General features: G+C 53.3%; 1 protein-coding gene across 4 annotated transcripts in view; it reads right to left on the bottom strand.

Moving 5' to 3' along the window:
- MGLL (monoglyceride lipase) overlaps positions 1 to 21,408 on the bottom strand; it is an 88,570-nt gene that overhangs the window by 3,571 nt on the left and 63,591 nt on the right. For 3 of the 4 annotated variants that reach the window (NM_001143718.1, XM_013982014.2, XM_021068336.1), the window contains 4 exon segments: positions 806 to 1,021; positions 8,323 to 8,412; positions 17,498 to 17,608; positions 18,681 to 18,817. In NM_001143718.1, the coding sequence (NP_001137190.1) occupies positions 806 to 1,021; positions 8,323 to 8,412; positions 17,498 to 17,608; positions 18,681 to 18,817 (554 nt within the window). 4 annotated transcript variants of the gene reach the window in all.

The raw sequence follows: 21,408 nt of genomic DNA, 5'->3' as shown, positions 1-21,408 counted from the left end.
CATGTCTGTCTTTGAGGCCCTGCTTTCAATTCTTTCTCCAAGTTTCAAATGGACAAGTTGGTCAATGTGGGACTCATGGCTCCAGAGCCACTTCACTGTCACCATCTCCAGTGGCAAAAAGAGCATTTTCCTCCTTGTCCTCCTCTCTGCACCTGAGTCTCCCCTGGTGGGGGTGCTGTTCCAGTGTCCCCCATTCTTGGCTGAAGGCAAGATGTGAGTCTTTGTGAGCACAGCGCATAGGGGACGGGGAAGGAGCTCAACCCTGGCCCCTCACCCAGCAGGCTGGCAGCTGTGGAGCTGCCTGTGTCCCTGTAACCTAGTGGGAGGTGGCCCTGGATCAGGGCATCCACTTGTCTATACCTAGGCTGAGGAGCAGAGCCAGGGACATATCTGTCTCCACATGTGCCTGGGGCTGCGGTGAGCCCAGCTGCCCATGCAGGGCCAGTGCCAGGCTCAAAGCCCCTTGATAGGGACACAGCAGATGCTACTGCTCCCTCTGCCAGGATCTTCAGTCCAGCCAGACCACACAAGCTTCTCCACCCAGACAACACTTCCCATCCTGCGGGGCCTGATGTGCCTCTGCTCTCTGGAGAGGCCCTGACCTCAACATTCCCAAGTGACCTCCCTCCCTTCCACATTCATGGTGTGAACCCCAGCTAGCACCCGCTGCCCCCTTAGGATCAGCAAACACCTTGTGTTCCTGGGTCCGTCTCCAGCAGGACCAGACTGGTCCCTTCCCAAGGCACCTGGGGTGGCCTGCAGGGGATCAAGTTGCCACCCTCCCCTGCCCCGGGGTGCTGCTCACCTTCAGTGTCTTGTCCTGGCTCTTGGCGGACTCCATGAGCAGGTAGGCCCCTCTGCTGTCGCACAGGCGGTCAGCAGAGCCCTGGAGCAGCAGGAAGGGCAAGGTCAGCTTGGGCAGGGCCCGCTCCACCCGTGAAACGGCATTGAGCAGCTGGATGCCGAAGCACACTTTCAGTCCTGCCCGGCAGATAAGTGGATCTGCATTGTAGAGGTCCACCTGGGAGGGAAGAGGCCCAGTCAGTCCTGCTCTGGCCTGGAAAACTGACCCCAAGTCAGCTGGTGGCTGGCCCTGGACAAGCTCTGCACATTGCCTCAGGTGCCTCTGCTTCCAGGTCATCCTGTGCCCTCCGGTGTGCATGTGCCTCACGCCAGCTATGGTGACAATTAGTACTTTTTTCTACAAGTGGCAGTATATGTTTGCTTTGATGATTTCCCACAGGAACAGCTCTGAAGGTGTTTTGGCCTTAGTCTGAGTGGATTTTGTTTCCTCTGATCTGTCTCCCCTGACCTGGTGTCACCTGGTTGGGGAGGGTGGGGATCCTGGCCCCAGTGGTGATGATGGACTGGGAAGGACGTGAAGCTGGGGGCAGGCCTGGGTTTCTGTGGTTCCAGCAGCTGCCCCTCTGTGCCTGCTGGGTCTGCCCCTCTATGAGACATGCCCAGAGGCAGGGTCCACTCTTCTCAGCCTGCCGGCGGCTCAGAATCTGACCCAGATTTTTGTGGGGCTCCCCTGGCCCTGACCATGGTTTTTGGCTTCACCATCTCACCCTGAGGGGATAGGAAGCTGCCTACTTGCTATGGGCTGAGATGGGGTGCATGGCTGCAGACCTCTCCAGACCTCTCCAGGCCTCTGCGGGCAGGTCAGAGCCCGGGCTGCATCCTCGCTCACTTCCCTCGTCCTTGCCAGCAGGTTCTCAGCTACAGAAGGGCCGTGTGGTATCAGGATGGGTGAGGGAGCAGAGGGGCCACAGGGATGAGTACAGAGTCAGCTGCCTGTGTGTCCACTGTGTTTCCCTGTTACTCCCCAAGGGGGGTCCCCATCTCCTGTTACCACCCTGCAGGGCCTTGGCCATGGTTCCAGATCCACATGGAGGGGGGATGGGCCATCCCAGGCCACCCTCCACCACCGATCCCTCCTGTGGGGACCGAGCAGGCAAAGAGACCATTTGTGAAAGGCCACACGAGGAAGTTCTGCCACTTCCTGCTGCTGAGCTGGCGTGAGTTCTGCAGGCCAGCCATCTGTTTGGGCCTGAGAGGATGAGGCAGCAGGGGCAGCACGGCTGCAGCAGAGGCTCATTCTCAGTCTGCAAGGAGGCCTACCCAGGAGTAGGTAGGGCCCCGAGAGCCTGAGCTCGGGTCCTCAGGGAACTGTTCCCAAAAGGGCAATGGTGACAGCAGCCTGCTGATTGGCACAGACACTGCCCGGCAGCGTCCATGCCGGGACAACAAACAGGAATAGGGAGCACTGCTAGGCACCTCCTATGATCTCGGCACCAGCCCACATAGCCTCATGAGCAGCTGGTGGGGAATGGCTCTCATCACCCTGTTTTGCAAAGGAACCTCCTGTCATTTGTCACCCTAGGCCCTGTGCTCCCCCAGAGAACCCCAGGCAACTCCTTGGAACACAATACCCCAGAAGAAAGGCTGCACTCCCAGCCTCCTTTGCAGCTTGTTGTGGTCACACAACCAGATTCTGGCTAATGGGATGTGAGCATGCTGTGTGCCCATGGTCCAGGATTTGTCCCCTCCTCCCACAGGCCAGAACAGACTGGGGCAGGCACAGAGCTGGGGCCCCACGGATGAGTGCTGCACCCCCGGAAGGCACAATAAATGCTAAGCTTCTTTCCTGGTTCAGCCACAGTGCTGGGTCTCCACCTCTTAGCGGGTGGGCCCCAGCAGCCCCCAACCTGATCCTGAAGGATATCCCTGTGAATGACCAGGGCCAGAGCCCAGGAGACCTCCTTCCTGAGCAGCCTGGTGCTGTCTACAGACTGGAGAGGGCTCCAGGTTAATGCTCTGACGGCCCAAGAGGCTTCCTGCTTTAGGCTCCTTCATTGCCCATGTCTGGGTACACAATGGCCTATCCTGGACCTTGGGGCAGCTACCAGCTGTGTCGGGGAAGGGCAGGCCCTGGCGCCAGTCACACTGGCCAGGAAGGAAGGGCATGTCCACTTCTTACTGGGAAATGAGGCTCAGAGGTCCCAAGGTCCCAAGTGACCAGCCATAACCCCAGGGTTTGGGGAGAAGTCACTGTTGGAGCTGGGTCAAGGTTGGGACCCTCTGAGTTATTTCTCACAACAGCTCATGAATCACTAATCTCGGAACACACAAAAAGGCCCTGGTCTTCGGCAATTTCTCACACCCCCCACCCCCATTTCTGGAGCATAGCCATGGGCGGGCACATCAGCGAGAGGCTCTGGACCCAGGTCCAAGCTAGGGCATCTTTGCTCCACATGCCTCTGGGGTGCATCCACCAGCTGAGGCATGAAGTCTTTCTTCTTGGCAGAGGTGGGGAGGGTGTCAGCTGAAGCCTGTGAGATAGATCACCCAGCCCTGACATTTCCCTGTGGTGTGACCTGGACAGGGCTCTTCCCTCCTGAACTCAGTCTGCTGGTCTGCAAAATGGGAGTGATGGGTGGATGCACCCCAGAGGACACCAGGAGGCTCAGTGAACCTGACACAGGAAGCCAGGGCAGCTGGGGGCTCCTTGGCCTTGGTTCCTCCCATCAGGAAGGAGGGAGGCTCCTCCCCAAGTCCCAGCCTCTCCTGGCACCTTCCTGCCAGGCTGAGGGACTCCCAGCAAGGTCGAACTCAACAGTTGGGACTGCGCCAACTGGCAGCTGACTGGTGAAGAATCTCTGCCCTAAAGCATAGGAAGCAGCCAGCAGCTGGAGTTTCCTTAAAGTCCTGGTTGAGCAAAATCTAGGCATCACCCCCACAGTCAAATCTCTTGATCTAATTTTTTTTTCAGCCACATCCACAGCATATGGAAATTCCCAAGCCAGGGATCAGATCCAAGCCACAACTGTGACCTACGCTAGATCCTTAACCCACTGCACCACAGCAGGAACTCCATCTTGACCTATTTTTTTTAAAGATCTGTTCTGGGATGGATTAAAAGTTATTTTTAATTAGAATAGTATTAGAAATAATTACTACTGAGCCCTTACCTCTGTACTAAGCACCTTACTTGTACTTGCTTGTTGAATCTTTATAGGAACCCTACAGGGGGACTATTATCATTTCATTTTATATATGAAGAGACTGAGGCTCAGAGAGGTTGGGTGAGTTGCCCAAAGTTACACAGCAAGTAAAGACAGAGCCAGGATAATAACAGGCAGTCAGGCCCTATCCTCAGCATCCTTAACCATTCACTCTGCTGTGGTATCTAGAGAAGGGAAAGTAAAGTGAGTTCTGTGGGCTTGGATGTGAGGAGAGAGGGGGGCATACCTCATGAGGGTACAGACATCTGGGCCTGACAGATGAAGTGACTCGTGGGCCCCAGAGGCTGCCGCCCTTCTCGGCCTGCCAAGGAATGGGGGCTGGTGGGTCCTCTGAACACAGGCACGTGCCTTCCCACACAGACTTCCCACCTCCCAGCAATGACCCCCGGCACAGGTGCCCAAGTGGGGGGCCAAAAGTCCTGAGCCAGACAAGTAATTCTTAGGAAAAGGATTCACATGCCCACAATTAAGTGACAGTTTACATACACGTGGCTAACCTGACTAGTCTTCCTTCTGCCCAAAATAAAACTGCAGGTCCTTGTTTCTGATGGCTCTTGTCTGGCTCAGGACTTCTGGCCACACCACATCCCCTGGGCAGGTGACCCCTGTGGTCAGAGAACTGTCCAGGGCTGGCATCTGCTCAGCCAGTATCCTGGGCCTCCACAAGTCAGTCAGATCTGATCCACATGTAAATAGGACTTCAACCCCCAGGTCCCAGCCTGCCTTGAGGTCACCATTGGTGCTCCCAAGAGGCTTTGCCAGGTTGTGCTCCTGCTTTCTTGCTAGACCCTGGGAAGGTGTTCAGGAGGGAAGCTGGATGGGCCTACAGAATGGGTGCCTTACTATATCTTGGGTCTGGCAGCTGGAACTACCCCTGATAGTCTCTCAACACAGTTCCTGGCTTTCCTGCTGCCATTCAGCTGCTGACCCCAGGGACCTGCCTCTTTTGTGCTTAGAGCCAGCCATGGGAGTAGGGTTGGGAGCAAGCATGGAACATGGGGTGGGGGTAGGTCAAAGAACCCCAACGTGCAGGGTGCTGGAAAGTGGCAGACCCCTCACTGGCTCCCCCACCAGCTGCCCTCGGTGTGCCGAGCTGTGAGGCTTGCTATGTTTTAAGACATTGGTAAATGATCAGGCGAGTCTTCTGTGAGGATACAAACTATGAAGATGGCAGCTCACAAAGCACAAGCAGCTAAGCCAATGGGCGTCCTGGAGGGTAATCAGAGGTCTCAAAGGGGCTCTGAGGGAGGCTGGGCCTATCTTTAGCCACAGTTATAATTAGTCAAAAGCCTCAGAGAGCAAAGCCTTCCACGAGCTGACAGGAGTCTGCAAGGGCCATGGGCACATGGCCTCCAGCTACGTGAGCAGAAGACAGACAGGGAGCAGGGAGGCTGATCCCTGAGGACACAGGACACCCTGCATGGGGGGCCAGAAATGAAAGCCAGCAGTGGCCTCTCTGGTCGGCTCTCTGGGTGCACGGAACAGGTATGAGTATAAACCAGCCATATGGCCACTGGCCTGAGTGTAAACCAGCCAGGATGTGCTTGGAGGGCACCCAGCACAATTGTGGAGAATATAGCCCTGGGTCCAGAAGGCAAACGGCCTCAACAAATAAATAGTGGACGTCCCATGGCAGAGGATGGCACTTGGAAGGAGAATGGGGCAAAGACTGAGAGATGGATGACTATCCATGGTGTGCAGGCTTCGTGAGGTCCTCAACCCTCCCTCCATCAGCTGTGACTGGAGAAATATTTAGAACATTCCAGGCTTTTCAGAGTGGGAAAGATGCATCGCATTCCAAAACACCTATGCTGAGAGTAGAATAATTAATCCATCAGTTACTTTAGTGTTCTGATCAGGGACTCTGAATGCGTAGACAAATGTAAAAAATGCCAAGTAGCAATTTCTTTGTTCCCAGGAGCACTTCAGAGCCAAGGCTTGGAGTTGAGAGACCTGGGCTCAAATCCTTACTCAGCAGCTGTGTGTCCTTGGGTAAGTGACTTGCCCTCTCTGGGCCCAAATGTCTGCAAATGCAAATACTGGTATCAAGACTGATTTCTCACTGTGGTGAGATGGAGGGCTGCAACGGTGCTACACTGAAGGTGTTGAGATGCTTCCAGGCATTTTGCCTTTTCTTCCCCACACCCAGAGAGTGTTATGTCTGCATGCCCTCGGCTGTGAGGTGATGCTGCCAAAGGAAGACACCATGCTGACAATCCTGGCCGCCACCGCAAACCCCAAACATCTTGCCTTTGACACTGGGCTGGCAGAGCCAGCGTGCTTCCCTAGAGAATGTTCCCAGGAGCTGGCCCCCATCCCAGCCTGCAGCCCCTTCCTGCAGGTCCTGCCTCCGTGAGCCTGTTAGGCAAATGGCTCTTCTCTTTCTGAGGCTTCATGGCTGTAGGGTTCCAGGAGCAACGTCTTAGCTAAAGAAGTGCCCCAAGACACCCCTGCTAGATTCGGAAGTTGCCTCCCCTGAACACATTTCCCCCTGGGCACTGCTATGTCAGAGTGTTGACAGGGGACTCAGGAACAGGATGGCTGAAACCCCTTCTGTCACATCTTTCCACAGGAGTCCAGCCTTCAGGCTGACCAGCCACCATCCCCTCAGAGAAACTTATTAGTGTTCCTAAGGCAGCACCCGTTTCCCTGATGAGACAGAAACCTGAAATGTGAGGGTGTGCGACCATGGGCAGGGGTGAGCAGAGGAGGAGGAGCCTGCTGTAGATTCAGACACTTCTGTTTTCATAAGGCCTTCAATGAAATTTTCCATTATTTTGAAAAGAAGAGAGAAGCTCTGAAATTTGCTATTTTCAAACAAAAAGTGTTTGGAACCATTTCATTTCCTTTGTTCCTTCCTCTTCGCCAGTGGACTTTCCAGTAGTGGGAGAAACACCTGGGATTTACACCTCGATGTTTCCTCTCAAAGACCTCAAAGCTGGGACCCCCCTAACTTCTGTGTCTCAGCACCGCTGCTGCAGAGAAGGCACCACAGGGCCTTCCTGGCAGCTGCACATTTAAGACAAAGCCATGACTTGGCTGTGGCAGGACCAGAATCTGGGCCCCGGATTGCACCGACCAGAATCCCAAATCTGGAAACCAATAGCTAGATGGAGGCACCCCAGCATGGACTTGAGTCAAGAGCTTCAAACCCCAGCTGGGACCCTGACTGGTGGTGCAACCTCCGAGCCTTAGTTTCCTCATCTGTGACATGGGTTTAAGGTCGGCTTCACCCATGCCTCAGCCCAGTCTTGCTGGGTCCTGATATGCCCTTTTACCTCACAAATATGCTTTGGAAGGGAAAATCTTTTTTCTTTACTCAAATATTCTTGATCCTGGTGGGTCAAATCTGGCTCCACAATGTGACTTTGAGAGGGAGTTTTTAAAATGAGGTTAAGTTAAAATTCAGAAGGAATATGGAAGACAAGGGCAGCCTGTCTACGCTCCGGGCCGCCATAGGCCTCAGGACCCCCATCCCAAGTCCCACGCAAACCTGGCTCATAAACAGCTATCTCTGGGAGTTCTGAGCCCTGGTCATGAATGTCCCCTCCTACAGGTGTGACTCCATTTAGGTGCTGCTCTCTGAGTGTCTCCCAGGGCAGGAGATGAAATTCTGTAACAGAGTCAGAGTCTGAGTGCACAGGCCCCAAGGAAACCAGGGCCACTGGACACTGGTGCCTGCTCCACTTTCCAGGGTCCACTCTTCTCTGCTCTCAAGCCTAAGCAAATAACCAAGGCTCAGACAATGAGCCAATAAGAACCAGCCCTGAGACTTTGGTTGGAAAGAGGGGTTGCCTTTTCACTGGGGTTGCTCATGTAAAGCTGCTGATGACCAGCTTTACCTCCACTTGGGAAAAGCTCAGTTGGGAATGAGACCAAACCAGGGCATATCAGAGGTGGAGAGAGACAGATGGTGAATATGACTCTGAGCCCCTGGATCCAGCCATGCCTACTGCCTTCAGTTACAGTCACCAGCAAATCCCTCTTTTTGCTCAAATCACTACGAATTGGGTTTCTGTCACTTACAAGCAAAAGAGACCTGGCTGACACACACACAGCTCCATCTGGTCAGCTCCTCTGCACGTCTGCGCATGGCTAGCAGCACCACCCACCCCTTCCTACCCCATCCTGAAGCCACCCAGCATCTCACACATCCTCATGACCCCATCACTTTGCAAAGCCTTGATGGGATGGTGGTAAAGACGTACAGTGGAGCTAAAACCCAGGTCTCCCAACCTGGCTTCTGCCTTCCAGCCCCAACCGCTCCTGCTGGTCCAGGGTTTAGAATACTCACCTCTGTTTTATTCCTGGAGAGCACGCTGGCGTCAATCCGGCCCAGGGACATGTTTGGCAGGACAAGGTTGAGCACTTTCGCAGCAAGGATCTAGGCAGGAAGGGAAAGAATGTGAGAACAGTGTGTGCTCCCCCACCCCGAGCTCTGCCCCCTAGGGCAGCTACAGTCATTAAAGAAGGTGACACCCTGGAATGGACATCAGCCAGGCCTGTTACCAGGCCCCGCCCAAGGCCCTCCTCGCTCTAACCAGACAGCCTCACTGGTCTGGCTCTGGCTGCTGTGGGGAGCCGGGCGAGAGGTGGCCACATGGTGATAGTGGGATACCAGGCTGGCTTGCTGCTCCCAATTCTGTGCAGCCATCTTCCCCACAGTCACTCATGGGTAGTGACTGATTTTGAATTATTTGCAGAAGCTGCGCAGCTGAGCACTTGTGCACAAGCCACTTCTCAGAGGATCCCAGAGGCACAGCAGGAGCAGAAGCACCCAGTCACCTGAGAGCAGGCAGGACCCTTCTGATGAGACACAAGTTGTGGATTGCCTTGGGAAGCAGAATCAGCAGACTGATTAGACTCGGGGCAGAGGGACATCAGACTCCTGGCTGTGCTGCACAGGCACATGCACACAAATCAGGACATTGCTGGGCCTGTTTCCTAAGCCACCAATGGAACCACGCTGTGCAAAGGCACCAGCACACAGTAGGTGCTTACAACATGTTATTCGAATGTGACCCAATTCCAGTCCAGGCCTTGCCACCCCCGCCTCCTGTTGGGTCTGGTGTTTACCCAGGAAAAGCATGAACCTGGATCTCACACTTATGCCTGCAGAGGGGTGCTGTTCCCATTTCTGCTGTGCAGACACCCGGGATGAAAGATGCTATTTCAAAAGTGAGCTGTGAAATGCTGAAATTAGAATCACACGGGAGGTGGTGAGATTAGAATCACACGGAAGGTGGTGAGCAGAGAATTCTTGGTTGTGTTGAAGGCGCCTGTCACAGAGTGGAGAGGTGCTGTCCCTTGGCACCCAGGAAGGGGGCGAGGGCACTCATGTCCACCCAGTAACAATCTTTGGGGTGTTGGGCACAGTCCTGGGTGTCCAGGCTTTCTACACCTTGACACAAATGCCATAACTGAACACAGAGGCTCAGTACCACTCGTTGTAGCCAGCTGGAAGGGGTGGTGGTGGTCTGGGATGAGGCCACTTTTTTTTCTTTTCACAGCTGCACCTGCGGCATATGGAAGTTCTCAGGCTAGGGATCAAATTCGAGCTACAGCTGAAGCCTACACCACAGCCACAGTAACACCAGATCTGAGCCCCAACTGTGACCTATGCCATAGCTTGCACCAACGCTGGATCTTTAACCCACTGAGCAAGGCCAGGGATCTGCATCCTCACGGACACTATGTTGGGTTTTTAACCCACTGAGCCACAACGGGAACTCCACGAAGCCACTCTTCCCCTTTGTGCCACCAGCCTTTGTAGATCCCTTTGTCTTCCTATGAATGTGACAGAGGGGCCTACCTTTGCCCGTGGACACTCAAAAACAGCAACCACTGCTATCTCCCCAGCCCCCATATGAACGCTCTCTCCTCAGCCAGCAGGAGCCTGGTACAACCTCCCACCACAGCTGGGGATCAGGCAGGGCTTTGCTCCTAAAAGAACATGATGAACACGTGAACCTATTCTGAGATCCACGTGGTGTTAGGACAGCCTCCCTGACCTCTAGGCCACTGTAGCTCACTGTACCCCAAGCTGTGTCAGGGCAAGCAAATGTCTGGGAGCAGCCTTGCTCCCATCAATGTGCCAGGCGCCAGGCCAACATGTAGAAACATAAGGCAATCCAACTTAGAGCTCGAGGCGAGTGCCTCAAGTCTCTCACATGCTCTGAACCTCGTGGGGTGGATGGGGGCTATTTGGCAGGTTCAGGGCCAAGGTCTAGTGGGGGCCAGCTCCTCCTGAAAGGGCTGGGAATCCCAGCTCTTTGGAAGGAATGGATGTGGGTGCTTCCAAACACAGATCAGAGGTCTGTGAACTCCAGGAACAGGGGCCCCCCTGTGAACCTAAATTCTGGTGTTGGGGTCTGTGTTTCCAAATGTTAAAAATGTGTTGCTGAAGAGAAGAGAAAGCATAGCAGGTGAGAAGTGCTCCTGGCGCACAGAGAGGCAGAGGGCCAGGCACTCGGCCTTCACCAGCCCCACAGCACAAAAGGTAAGTTTTGGGGGCTTGTACCCTTCAGCTCAGTGACCCCCAAACAACATTATCAGGGAAAATTTGACGTGTATCCCAAAGTTTGCAGAACTGGCCCTGAGACTTTCTTCTGATCCTGATGACTTGCCATGGCTCATTAAAGGACAAGGGCTGACTCCGAATATGACCCTGCCGGGCCTGGGAGGGCAGGTGCAATGGGACCTGCTGCCTAATATGGCCCATCTGCCTGCCTCATCCAGCATGGCCTCCTCATGGGCATGGCTGGTTTTTGGCTGCAGCTTCCAACCCACTCCCTGACCAGATGGCTGAGCCAGGAAGACCCCAGGGACACAGCACAGGGGCACTGGCCCCACTGCAGATGTGGAGGCACAGACCCACAGTGCCTGCGCCACTCCTCCCAAACCCACTGACACCAATCTGCATTCTGCTAGTGTTACTGGTTCTGTGTGGACCCAGGCACAGCGCTAGCCACTCCTGAAGGGTCAGACTCACCCTGGCCCTTGCACCTCTGCTCCTGCCATGGGCATTTCCTGACCAAACACTCCACCCTAAGTGCCAGAGTCTCTGCTCTGGGAGGAGATACTGCTGGTTAGGCTTGACCAGGCCAGGCTGTACCTTGAGCCATCCTTCCTGGGGTGGATGCAGGTAGGAGTCATCAGGAAGGACTCTGCCTCCAGGGGGATCACAGGAAAGTTGTTTTGCCTGTGTCTAGCAAACGGCCTTCCCCTCTGCATTAACAGGGGAACTTTCTGCAGCAAAGGGGAGCTTTCTCAGGGAAAACAAATGAGGAGAACCATTTCTGGAGAGACATTTGGCCCCTGGAGGCACCAGGTAATTCATGGCAGTTTCAATGACTACCTCGCCCTCCCTCTCAGGCACAATAAGCCTATAGTCGCCCATGGCCTTTTGCCCAAAGTGCCCTGTCGCCCAGAAAGATGGCGCTTGTTTGAAGCCCAGTTCTTCCCGTCCAGCTGGAGTGTAAAAGGGGCGTAGCCGCCATCCGGCCCTGAGCCTTCCTGACCCTCTGGCCCCCACTCTGCATGTGGGCCTCAGACCGCAGCTCCTGGAGCTCAGGCCCTGCATTTTCGCAGGACACCCAGAGCTCAAGGGGCTGGCAGTCTGAGCCTGAGAGAAGCACCTTCCCACCCTGAGAAGTTCTAACCCAACTGGTCTGAGGTGGGGTCCAGCTTCCCAGGTGACTCTTACATACCGTGGCGGGTAGAGGAAGTGCCCCTGATGGGCAGGACCAGGGGCATGGACGCGTCTGATGTGCAAGCTGCCCTTTTGAAGGAGCCACAGTGAGAGATGTTTGTACCACCTTGACCCTGAGCTCTTTTTCTGAACCGGTCAAGTTCCAAGCACCTTTCTCTCCTTCTTTCTTCTTCCTTCCACCCTTCCTCCCTCCCTCCTCTCCCTCTTTCTTTCTTATGGCCACACCTGCGGCATATGGAAGTTCTTGGGCCAGGAATCGAATCTGAGCTACAGCTGTGACCTATACCACAGCCATGGCAATGCTGGATACTTTAACTGACTGTTTTGGGCTAGGCATAGAATCTGCACCTCTGCAGCAACCTGAGCCACTGCAGTCAGATTCTCAACCCACTGCACCACAGCGGGAACTCAACGACCACATTTCTAACAAAACATGATTGAATAGAGACAAATCTTCGATGGCAATAATGTCACACCTAAAAAAAAAAAAAAAAAAAAAAAATGAGGTGCTTCTTAGCCTCTTCCCCAGAGACCAGAAAAGGAAAAGTGTCATCACATGGGGAAGATGAAGACACTGGCTTTCTTGCTGCTCTTTTAGGGTTTGTTTCATTAGCCTGAAGGTCAATAGAGAAAGGAGAAAATGGGAGGAGGAAGAACTGAGCAGGGCGAGTGAGCTGATTATGTGACAAAGAAAGACTAGGCTGAGGAGGGGTCCTGAAATCACATGGTGAGGAAGCAGGGGGCTGGGAGAGAAAGCCTGACAGACTCTACACCCAAAACATCAACTTGTCCAGGCTGCCTGCTGGCTGAGGCCGCTCCGCCAGCCTCCATCAACCAAGAGAGCCCTGCACCTCCTTCCGAGGGAAGACAGGAAGAGGCAGAGGTGCTAGGGAGTGGCTCACCCAAAAATGACATGGACTGAGATACTATGGTTCCTGATGTCATTTCAACCCAGTGTCCCAAATTCTTCATATAATCCTTCGGAAGCATGGAGGGACCCTGGGACACCTCTCAGGAGAGGGGCCCCTGGAGGTAAGACCCCCCCTACCCTCGTCATGACCTCGAACGGCTGGGTCAGGTTTGTGTAGCCAGAGCAGTCACAGTGACCCCGGCTGCACAGGGAACCCAGATCTCATCACCTGACGATAATCTGGGGGCCAGGCCCCCACCACGATCAGACACTGTCACTAGCCCCCACCCCTGGAAAAGGAAGGCAGGGAGGTAGACGAATCGGGCTCACAGACACTGAGCCCAGTATATGTGGATTCCAACTCCAGTTCTAGAAACCTCAGAAGGTCTGTGGTCCTCAGTCTCTCCATTTGTAAGATGGGACAGTGAAGTGAAGCTTGGGGGCTGCCAGGAGGCCAAATGATACCTAGTTCCTATGGAGCTTGCCCCTGGGCCCTTCTGGTTTCTGCCCCGAGGAGAAGCCAAGTAGGCCATGGTTGGCTAAATGAGCAGAGCCAATGTTACTTAGCGTGGAGACTCAGGAGCGAGGCGACCTTTGTGGCAAACGTCACAGTCAGAGCTGGGACCTCAAACTACTTCACCGTGACAGAGGCCAACTCCCCTGGAAGTGAGGTCTGCCTCCTGCCAAGCATGAATCACGGAGTGTTGTGTATTCCTGACCTGCCCTTAGGGCATTCCTGGGTGAACTGCAGCCCCATCACTTGAAGGACTAGTGATTAAGGACTTCTTATTGATCCAGCAAGTTTTAACCACTCCCAATGATCATTTTTAAGCTTCTGCCACTGAAATGCTTGACGTAAGGGAGGCAGTCACAAGCACTCCCTCTTACAGCAGCTCAGCAAGCTGACCTATGCCAAGGAGGCCAGAATTGCCCATATCCCTGGGGCACAGGGGTGCACGGCCAGACACGGCCAGGTTTCTAGGGGGAAGTGCAGCCCCAGGCAGACAGAACAGGAAGCTGCAGGGGCAGAGGAAACAATGCCCCTCAGTGCATTGCTGCTGCCAAGTTCAAGGGCCAGTTAGTGGTCACAGCATGGTCCAGACTCCTGGGTCTATTCACCTGAGGTTCAAATGAGGGCAATTCTCCGGGCCCTTCCCGCTCCCCTTCCAACCCCCCTGCTCCAGGGCCTTTTGGACTCTGGTGACTAATAACAAAGGAGTGACATTCAGGTAGGAAGTGGGCTAGAGTTGATCCTGGGCGGTTTCAGGGTGAAAGGTACCATGCTCACTCACTCTGACCATGAGCAAAACAATTGACCTCATTTCCTCATCCGTCAATTGAGAACATTTTCCTCCCTAACAGGATGGTGATGGAGGGGAAATGAGACAGTATGTGTCTGGCAAGAGTGCTAGCTTCACGCTAGCCACTCTCGGCTTCCCCTGCTTGGCTAGGTGCCCTGGGTGATGGGGGTGGGGGCTGGGGGTTGGAAGCATCTGGAAGCACTGGGCTGGCTCCTGCATCTCTGACCCCAGACTCCAAGCAAGAGGCAGAGAAGGTCATTTAGAGGATCACCCTCCTGGCTGGCTGAGCCCTGACCCTGAACCCAGGCAGAAACCCAGGGAGGTTGGGAGTTTTACCCAGAAAAAGGAGGCGTCTCCAACCTGCAGCCCCTCCTGCAGTATTACTGAGCAAGGCCACTGAGGAGGCGGAGGCAGGCTCAGGGTGTGATACCTACTAGCTGGGCAGCAAGGGGTCGCCTCTGTCCCCAGGGCAGGGGGCCTGCTCTGAACAGGACTTTTGTTGCTAATTTTCACCTGTTCTGAGCACAGACAGTGTTTTGGACCAGGAGTCTCTGTCTGCCTTGTCTCTACCCCAGGCTAAAGATAGACCAGTTTGTTGAAAAGGGGCCGGAAGAATGAAATGCCATGTGGGATCTGGGGGGCCTGCATTCTCACACTGGGGGGGCATCTTCCCAGGCCTGTCTGGGTACATAGGCTTGTGCAGCTCATGCTGTCAGCCTGAAGGATTTTGGAGTCTTTCCCAGGAACTAACTAGCTGCCATGAAACAAACCTTTCACCTGCTAAGAGTGCACTCTGGGGGAGGAGTCAGAAGGCCAGGATTCAGCCCTGTGCTCTGCACCCTGACAGTGTGGCTGGGCCCAGGGAACAGCCTCCTCCACCTCAGCCAGAGGGGGTCTCTAGAGATCTGTCTTTGGGGTGAGAGGGTGCAACCAGAAAGACCCAGAGGCCAGTCAGTGGGGTCTCAGCTGAAGAGGGCCATACCTGCAGAAGCCTCACCTAATCAGGGGCCATACCCTCAAGGGCCTCACCTGACCTGGGGCAGTACATGGAGGAGTCTCACCTGACCAGGGCTGACCCTGCAGGGGCATCACCTTATCAGGGGCCATCTTTGCAGGGGCCTCACGTGACCTGGGCTGTCCCTGCAGGGGCCTCACGTGACCTGGGCTGTCCCTGCAGGGGCCTCACCTAACCTGGGCTGTCCCTGCTGGGGCCTCACCTGACCTGGGCTGTCCCTGCTGGGGCCTCACCTGACCTGGGCTGTCCCTGCTGGGGCCTCACCTGACCTGGGCTGTCCCTGCTGGGGCCTCACCTGACCTGGGCTGTCCCTGTTGGGGCCTTTACTAGTCTTGATGGGAAAGGAGAGCCAAGAGGCATGAAATGACCAAACAAAACCTCAACTCACAAAACCCCACAGGCCAACCAAAGAACAAAACTGGAAGCACTGAAAACTGTCCCCACCTGTGTGAAACCCAGGGGCCCGTGGGGTGCAAGCGCCCTTGGAAATGCACAGACTCTGCCAACTGGTTGCCACCTGTAACTGGGAGGGGGCCACTCACAGCCTTTCCCTTTCAGGTTTTGAACTGAATAAATGTATTATTCTAAAATTGTTAATTTTTTAGCAAAGGTTTTGAGAAACTCCAGAGGACTGTGTGCACGCCAAAGACATGGAAGGTAATCCAGGGGTCTGGGGGCAGCCATGAACTTCACTTGGGAAGGCTGGGTGGTGGGAAAACAAACCTGACCTGGTTAATAGGAGACCTGCATCCCTGGGACCAGCTGGCTCCTGATTTGACAAGATGATCTATGGCACAAGGCTTGGAAAGGTCACACTGGTGGCCTTGCCCCTAAGTTCCCCTTCTGCCAATGACTCAGGGGGAGACCTCACTGGTTCCACCTTGGGGCCCAGTGCCCTGATCCCACTCATGCACTTCGTCTGAAAAACCCCACAGCCAGGCTGTTCTCAGAGGGAAATGTCCACTGCCGAAAACATCCACTTTCTTCTCTGGGGAAGCACCCTCGGTGGGGGAGTGGGCAGCCCAGATTCAAATCCACCATGCAGGGGGCATGGACCTGGACTGTTATCCATCCTCTCTAAGTCTCAGAGGCCCTGATTGCAAAATGCAGGATGTGACCTCTATCGGGGGTGAGGGGGAGAGGGTGCATATGTAAGTGCAGTGCCAGCTGGGTGCTTCCGGGCAGAACAGACATCATGGATGGAGTACCCCGAGACCCCTCTCCTCGTGATCTGGTCTTGCTGATCCCACTTGGACAAGAGTCCCTGAATGATCCCGCCTCCTGTTACACAATCATGGTCAGAGGGGGCGGTCTGGGAGGGGCACCACTGCCCCCAGGCATCTCTGGGGTCCTGTGCCAGGCAGGAACAGGGCAGGTCTTGCCTCCCCGCTGTCCCTGCAGCACTGAAATGTATTAACGGTGGTGGATTTCAGCAAGCCAGTGCTGGTTTCCTAAAAGTGGAGAAGAATTCACAGGGGAACCACCCTCCTCTGCAGCATGTTAAGTTTCTGCTCTGGCTTAGCTACCAGGCTTCCAGATTTCTCTTCTGCTCAGCTCGCCTTGTTTCAAACTGCTGAGAGTTTCTGTTTCCAAGTGAAGGCCCGTGCACAGGCCCATCTCCAGGACTAGGACCACATCTGTGACTGAGCTGGAGAAAACAACTGGAGAACATTCATACAAGGTTTTAGCTCTTGCACTGAGTTCCACTGCTTGGTTCCCCAGAAGAAAACTCACAGAAGGCATCAGAGCCCAGCAGGCATTTAAATGGGTCCCATTGTCACTGATGTGATGCTGGGATGCTACACAGGCCCCCGGTCCATGACCCACCACCTCCCAGGCTCCTCTGAGAGTCCTGAGAAGTGGCTCAGGGGCACTAGCTCCCATCCAACGCTGGGGAGAGATTGAACATTCTTCCCAGAGACACAGGGCTGGGATGGCCCACCTTCACTGAGTCACATGTCTGAAACCTTAGGTCTGTAACGTGTCGGCAACCCACAGGCTTGGTCCAGCAGCCCTCAAGGCTCATCTGCACCTGCTCCGCCAATCTTGGTAGCTCACAGCCCCAGAGCAGAGCGTGCCGCTGCCGAGGGTTACAGCAGGAGGCAAGGAGAAGGTGCCCTTAGACTCACAGGTGGAGTGCTCGAGGTGGAGCATCTTGGTGAAGACCCTGTGGCCTGATCACTACCCACACCTCCTCTATGCACTGTGGGCTCTCAGCTCCAGCCCTGCACATGCCATGTTAATAGAGGTCCCTTTGGTGAATTCCTAACATGCACAACCTTTCCTCCTCTTAACTTTCACAGCAAAACATGCACAAACAGGAAGTTACTTTTCTTTCGTCTTTGGGAAAAAATGCACCTGACTTGAGAAATGACAGGATTCCAATAACAACAATGTTAGCTAGTAGCCCAAACCTTCTCACAACAGTGCGTGAAGCCCTCTCCCCAAGACTGGAGCTGTGAACAGGTGCTCCGAGGAATGGGTGGGTGTGTGTGTGGGGGAGAAGCCTCAGGGAACTGGACGTCTGTTTACCTTGAAAGTTGTTGCAGACTCAGGACTGGCAAGAACCAGTGGAGAGATCAGAACCATGCCGGAGAAGTGGCCTGGCCTCTCTGCAGCCGTGAGGATGGCAATGGCACCTCCCTGCAATGCAGAACAGGCAGCTGGTGGGTGTGGGCATCTGGCAACACAGTCTCCACCAGGCTGCAGTCCCCACCTGAGCCCTGTGGACTAGGCTTCAGAAGAGGCCCCCTTGGATGCTGGACAAACCGCATCTGCAGTGACTTTATTACATGTGAATTTTCTTGGGATTTTCCAACAGCAAACATTCAGAGGAATATAAATAAGGTTCCTACTTATGGGCTGCAAGTTAAACAATAAAATATTTATATTTCACTTCAAGCTCAAAGCTAGCAGACCCCCAACTCAGCCATCAGGCTTAATATGAGATTTAAAAAAAAAAAAAAAACCCGAGGATAATAAGATATTGCCATACTTTTTCCCCCCTGGTTAGGTAAAAAGGTCCCAGAAATTTAGCTTCCAAGAAAAATACTTAGTGAAGGTGGATGTGCTGAAGGCTATTTACTGAAGCTGAAGGTAACATGAGCCAAGGGTTGAAACCACAAATGCTCACAGAGGCCAAGCAGGTGAGGGAACAGAGCCAGGCAGTGAGGGGAAGGCTGTCCCAGGAGTGAAAAGTCCCCAGATTTCAAAACCAAGCAGCTCCAAGTTCTCTCCAGCTAGCATAGCAGGGACTCTGGAGGCAGACTTGGCCGGGGTGCTATCAGTTTGAGGAGCCTCGACCCAATTTAAAGATTCTACTTGGCTGATTCTCAGAGTATCTTATACATTTAAAAGGGGAAAGGGATCTGGAATCACCTTTTAGGACCTGTTTCCTTGGGTTCCCCCTCTCACCCATTTGTGGTGCGTGACTCTGAGACAGGCAGGAGGCTCAACCCTGCATCTCTCCACGTGCTGACCGAGGGGCCTCCTGCCCAGGGATGCAGCTGTGCTGGGCGCAGAGCAGCCCGATGGGAAGGCATGGGGCTAGTAAGCTCCTCCAGGGCTGCATCCAAGATGCGGACCTGCTTGTTTCCAGAGCACGAAATCACCTGGGACTCCAAGTGCAGGATGTGCAGAGGCAATGGGCTAGAGGCAAAGCAGCCTCTCTCCCTCGGACCCTCACCCTCCACCCAGAGCGAGGCGGTCCACTCACCATGGAGTGGCCCAGAAGGAAGACTGGGAGCTGTGGGTGGTCCTTCTGCATGACATCCACGTGGTGCAACACGTCCCTGACGAACACCTGGAAGTCAGATACCACCATCCTCTCTCCCTCGCTCTGCCCGTGGCCAACTGGAAGGGAAGAGGAGACAGACAGGTTACCGTGGCTGACAGGGGTGTCCTCACCAAACTACCAGCTACTCTTTATGGATGGCCCAGATGGAACATCCCACTGAACCTCAAGCACTCCCGAATGTGGGAATTCTTCTCCCGTTTTACAGACTAGGAAGTTGAAGTGCAGAGGGGTTAAGGAACGTGCTGGAGATCACAGAGCCAGGGAGTAAATACTGCAAAATCTGCCCACATGGTCAGGATGCCTTCCTCATGGCCATTCAAAGGAAAAAAGAAAGGACAGGCACATGGCATCTCCCTAAGCCTCAATTCTTCCCAAGTGGCCAGAAGCAAGACAGATGGGGCTTGGAGTCCAGGGTGTCCCCAGTCCCTTGACCCTCACAGCTATGCCTCCAGGTGTTAGCATTTCACCAGGTAAAGTGCTGCATCCTGTCACTTCACTTTATAGCTTTGGGTAAAGATAACAAACACAAAATAAAACAGTGAAGTGTGCTTGCCAGAAATCTTCTCAACAAAGCAGCAATAAAACTAGGTCATGCTTTTGCCCTCCTGGATTTTATTATCTGCCCCATATCCGTGCTGTTCCTTCCCCCATTCTTTCTGAGGGTCCCTCCACACTCCCCTCTCTGAAGGATGTTGGTTGCTATAGAAACCGAGTGCTGACTGTGGCTTCCAGATTCAGGCCCAGTGCAGCTGATCTGAGGGTTTGAAAATCGCACAAAGGAGCACCCGTAGAGCAAAGTGGTGCAGTGAGAGGACCTGCCTGAAGCCTTCCTGCCACCGTGCAAGGAGCTCCTGGGCAGTGTGGTGACCTCAAGGCTCCCTCACAATAGAAGTGCAGAGGGTTACAAAGCCAGCTAGCATCTATGTGAGTGCAGGTTTGACCCCTGGCCTTGCTCAGTGAGTTAAGTATCTGGAAGCTGTGAGCTGTGGTACAGGTTGCAGACTTGGCTTAGATCTGGCATTGCTGTGGCTGTGGTGTAGGCCAGCAGCTGCAGCTCCAATTTGACCCCTAGCCTAGGAACCTCCAAATGCCGCAGGTACAGCCCTAAAAAAAAGGTAAGAAGAAAATTATCTATCTATCCATCCAGCCATCTTCCCTCCTTTTTCACATAAAAGGCAGCATACTATATATCACGCTACTCTATGCCAGTTGTTTTCACTTTTAATGTACCCTGGAGATGACTTTGTCCCCCAAACAGGCCAAGGGCTCTTCTTCTGTCTGTTAGGGTGGCACAGCGCTCCTCTGTGGGCTGACCTACAGTTTACTCCAGCCATCCCTCATCAAAACTATGTGTGTGACACCCCATCTCCTGCGTATTCAACATCTGACCATAGGAGTCGCTGGGAGTGCTCTGTGCCTGTGAGAAGGTGCACCTACAGGATAACTGTCTAGATGTAGGCTGTCTGAGAAAAGGTGTGCATCCACCACCTGGATAGTTGGTGCCTAATTCTCTTCCATGTGGGATGTGCTGTGAACTCCAACAGCTTCCCAACAAAGCAGGTCATTAGGTATTTGGATTTTTGTCCCTAAGATAGAGAAGAAAGTATAGACCAAGCACCTTCTCATATTTTAAGAGACAATTCTATTTATTTTCTGGTAAACTAAGAATTCCTGTTTTTGCTTGTTTTTTTTTCTATCAAGGTTTTACCTTTTTTTCTTTTCTTTTTTAGGACCAAACCTGCGGCACATGGAAGTTCCCAGGCTAGGAGTAGAATCAGAGCTACAGCCGCTAGCCTACACCACAGCCACACCAACGCCAGATTCAAGCTGCATCTGTAACCTAAACACAGCTCATGGCAATGCCAGATCCTTAACCCAACTGAAAGAGGCCAAGGATCAAACCTTCGTCCTCATGGGTGCTAGTCAGATTCATTTCTGCTGAGCCACAATGGGAACTCTTTACATTTTTTATATTTAAGAATTCTCTGTATATTAGTTGGTCTTTTGTCCTTTGACTTTATGGTAGGTTTAGCTACAGAAGATTTTTTTTTTTTTTTTTCGGCTGTGCCCACGGCATGTAGAAGTTCCAGTGCCAGGGACTAAACCCGAGCCACAGCAATGACCTGTTATCGATTTTTTCTTTTTTATGGCTTCTCTATTGTGATTGTTAGTTACAAAGGCCTCCTCTACTACAGGGGTGTAAAGGAATGCAGATTTTTTTTTATGTTCTTTTATGGTTTTGTTTCTTTTTTGAGAGTAACACAGACATAACAAAGTTCATAGTAACCATTTTTAAGTGTCCAGTTCAGTGACATGAAGCACATTCACACCACTGAGCAACACCCCCCAATCATCTCTACATATGGTTCCATTCTCTACCAGTTAACCTTGATCCATCTATAATTTATTATGACATACGCTGTGAGACAGGGATCTCTTTTCTGATAGTTCTTTTTCTTTTCTTAAAAGCCAGGCAAGGTTCACATAACATAAAATTAACCATTATAAAGTGTTCCAATTGGTGGCATTTTGTACACTCAGAATGCTATTCAACAACCTCTATCAAGTTCCAAAATGCAGATGGTTCAAGTTCCCTGGTGGCTCATGGGTTAAGGACCTGGTGTTGTCACTGCAGTGGCTTGGGTTG

This window comes from Sus scrofa, chromosome 13 (assembly GCF_000003025.6).
Source record: "Sus scrofa isolate TJ Tabasco breed Duroc chromosome 13, Sscrofa11.1, whole genome shotgun sequence".
NCBI lineage: Eukaryota > Metazoa > Chordata > Mammalia > Artiodactyla > Suidae > Sus > Sus scrofa.
This window is presented reverse-complemented; position numbering and strand designations above follow the sequence as displayed.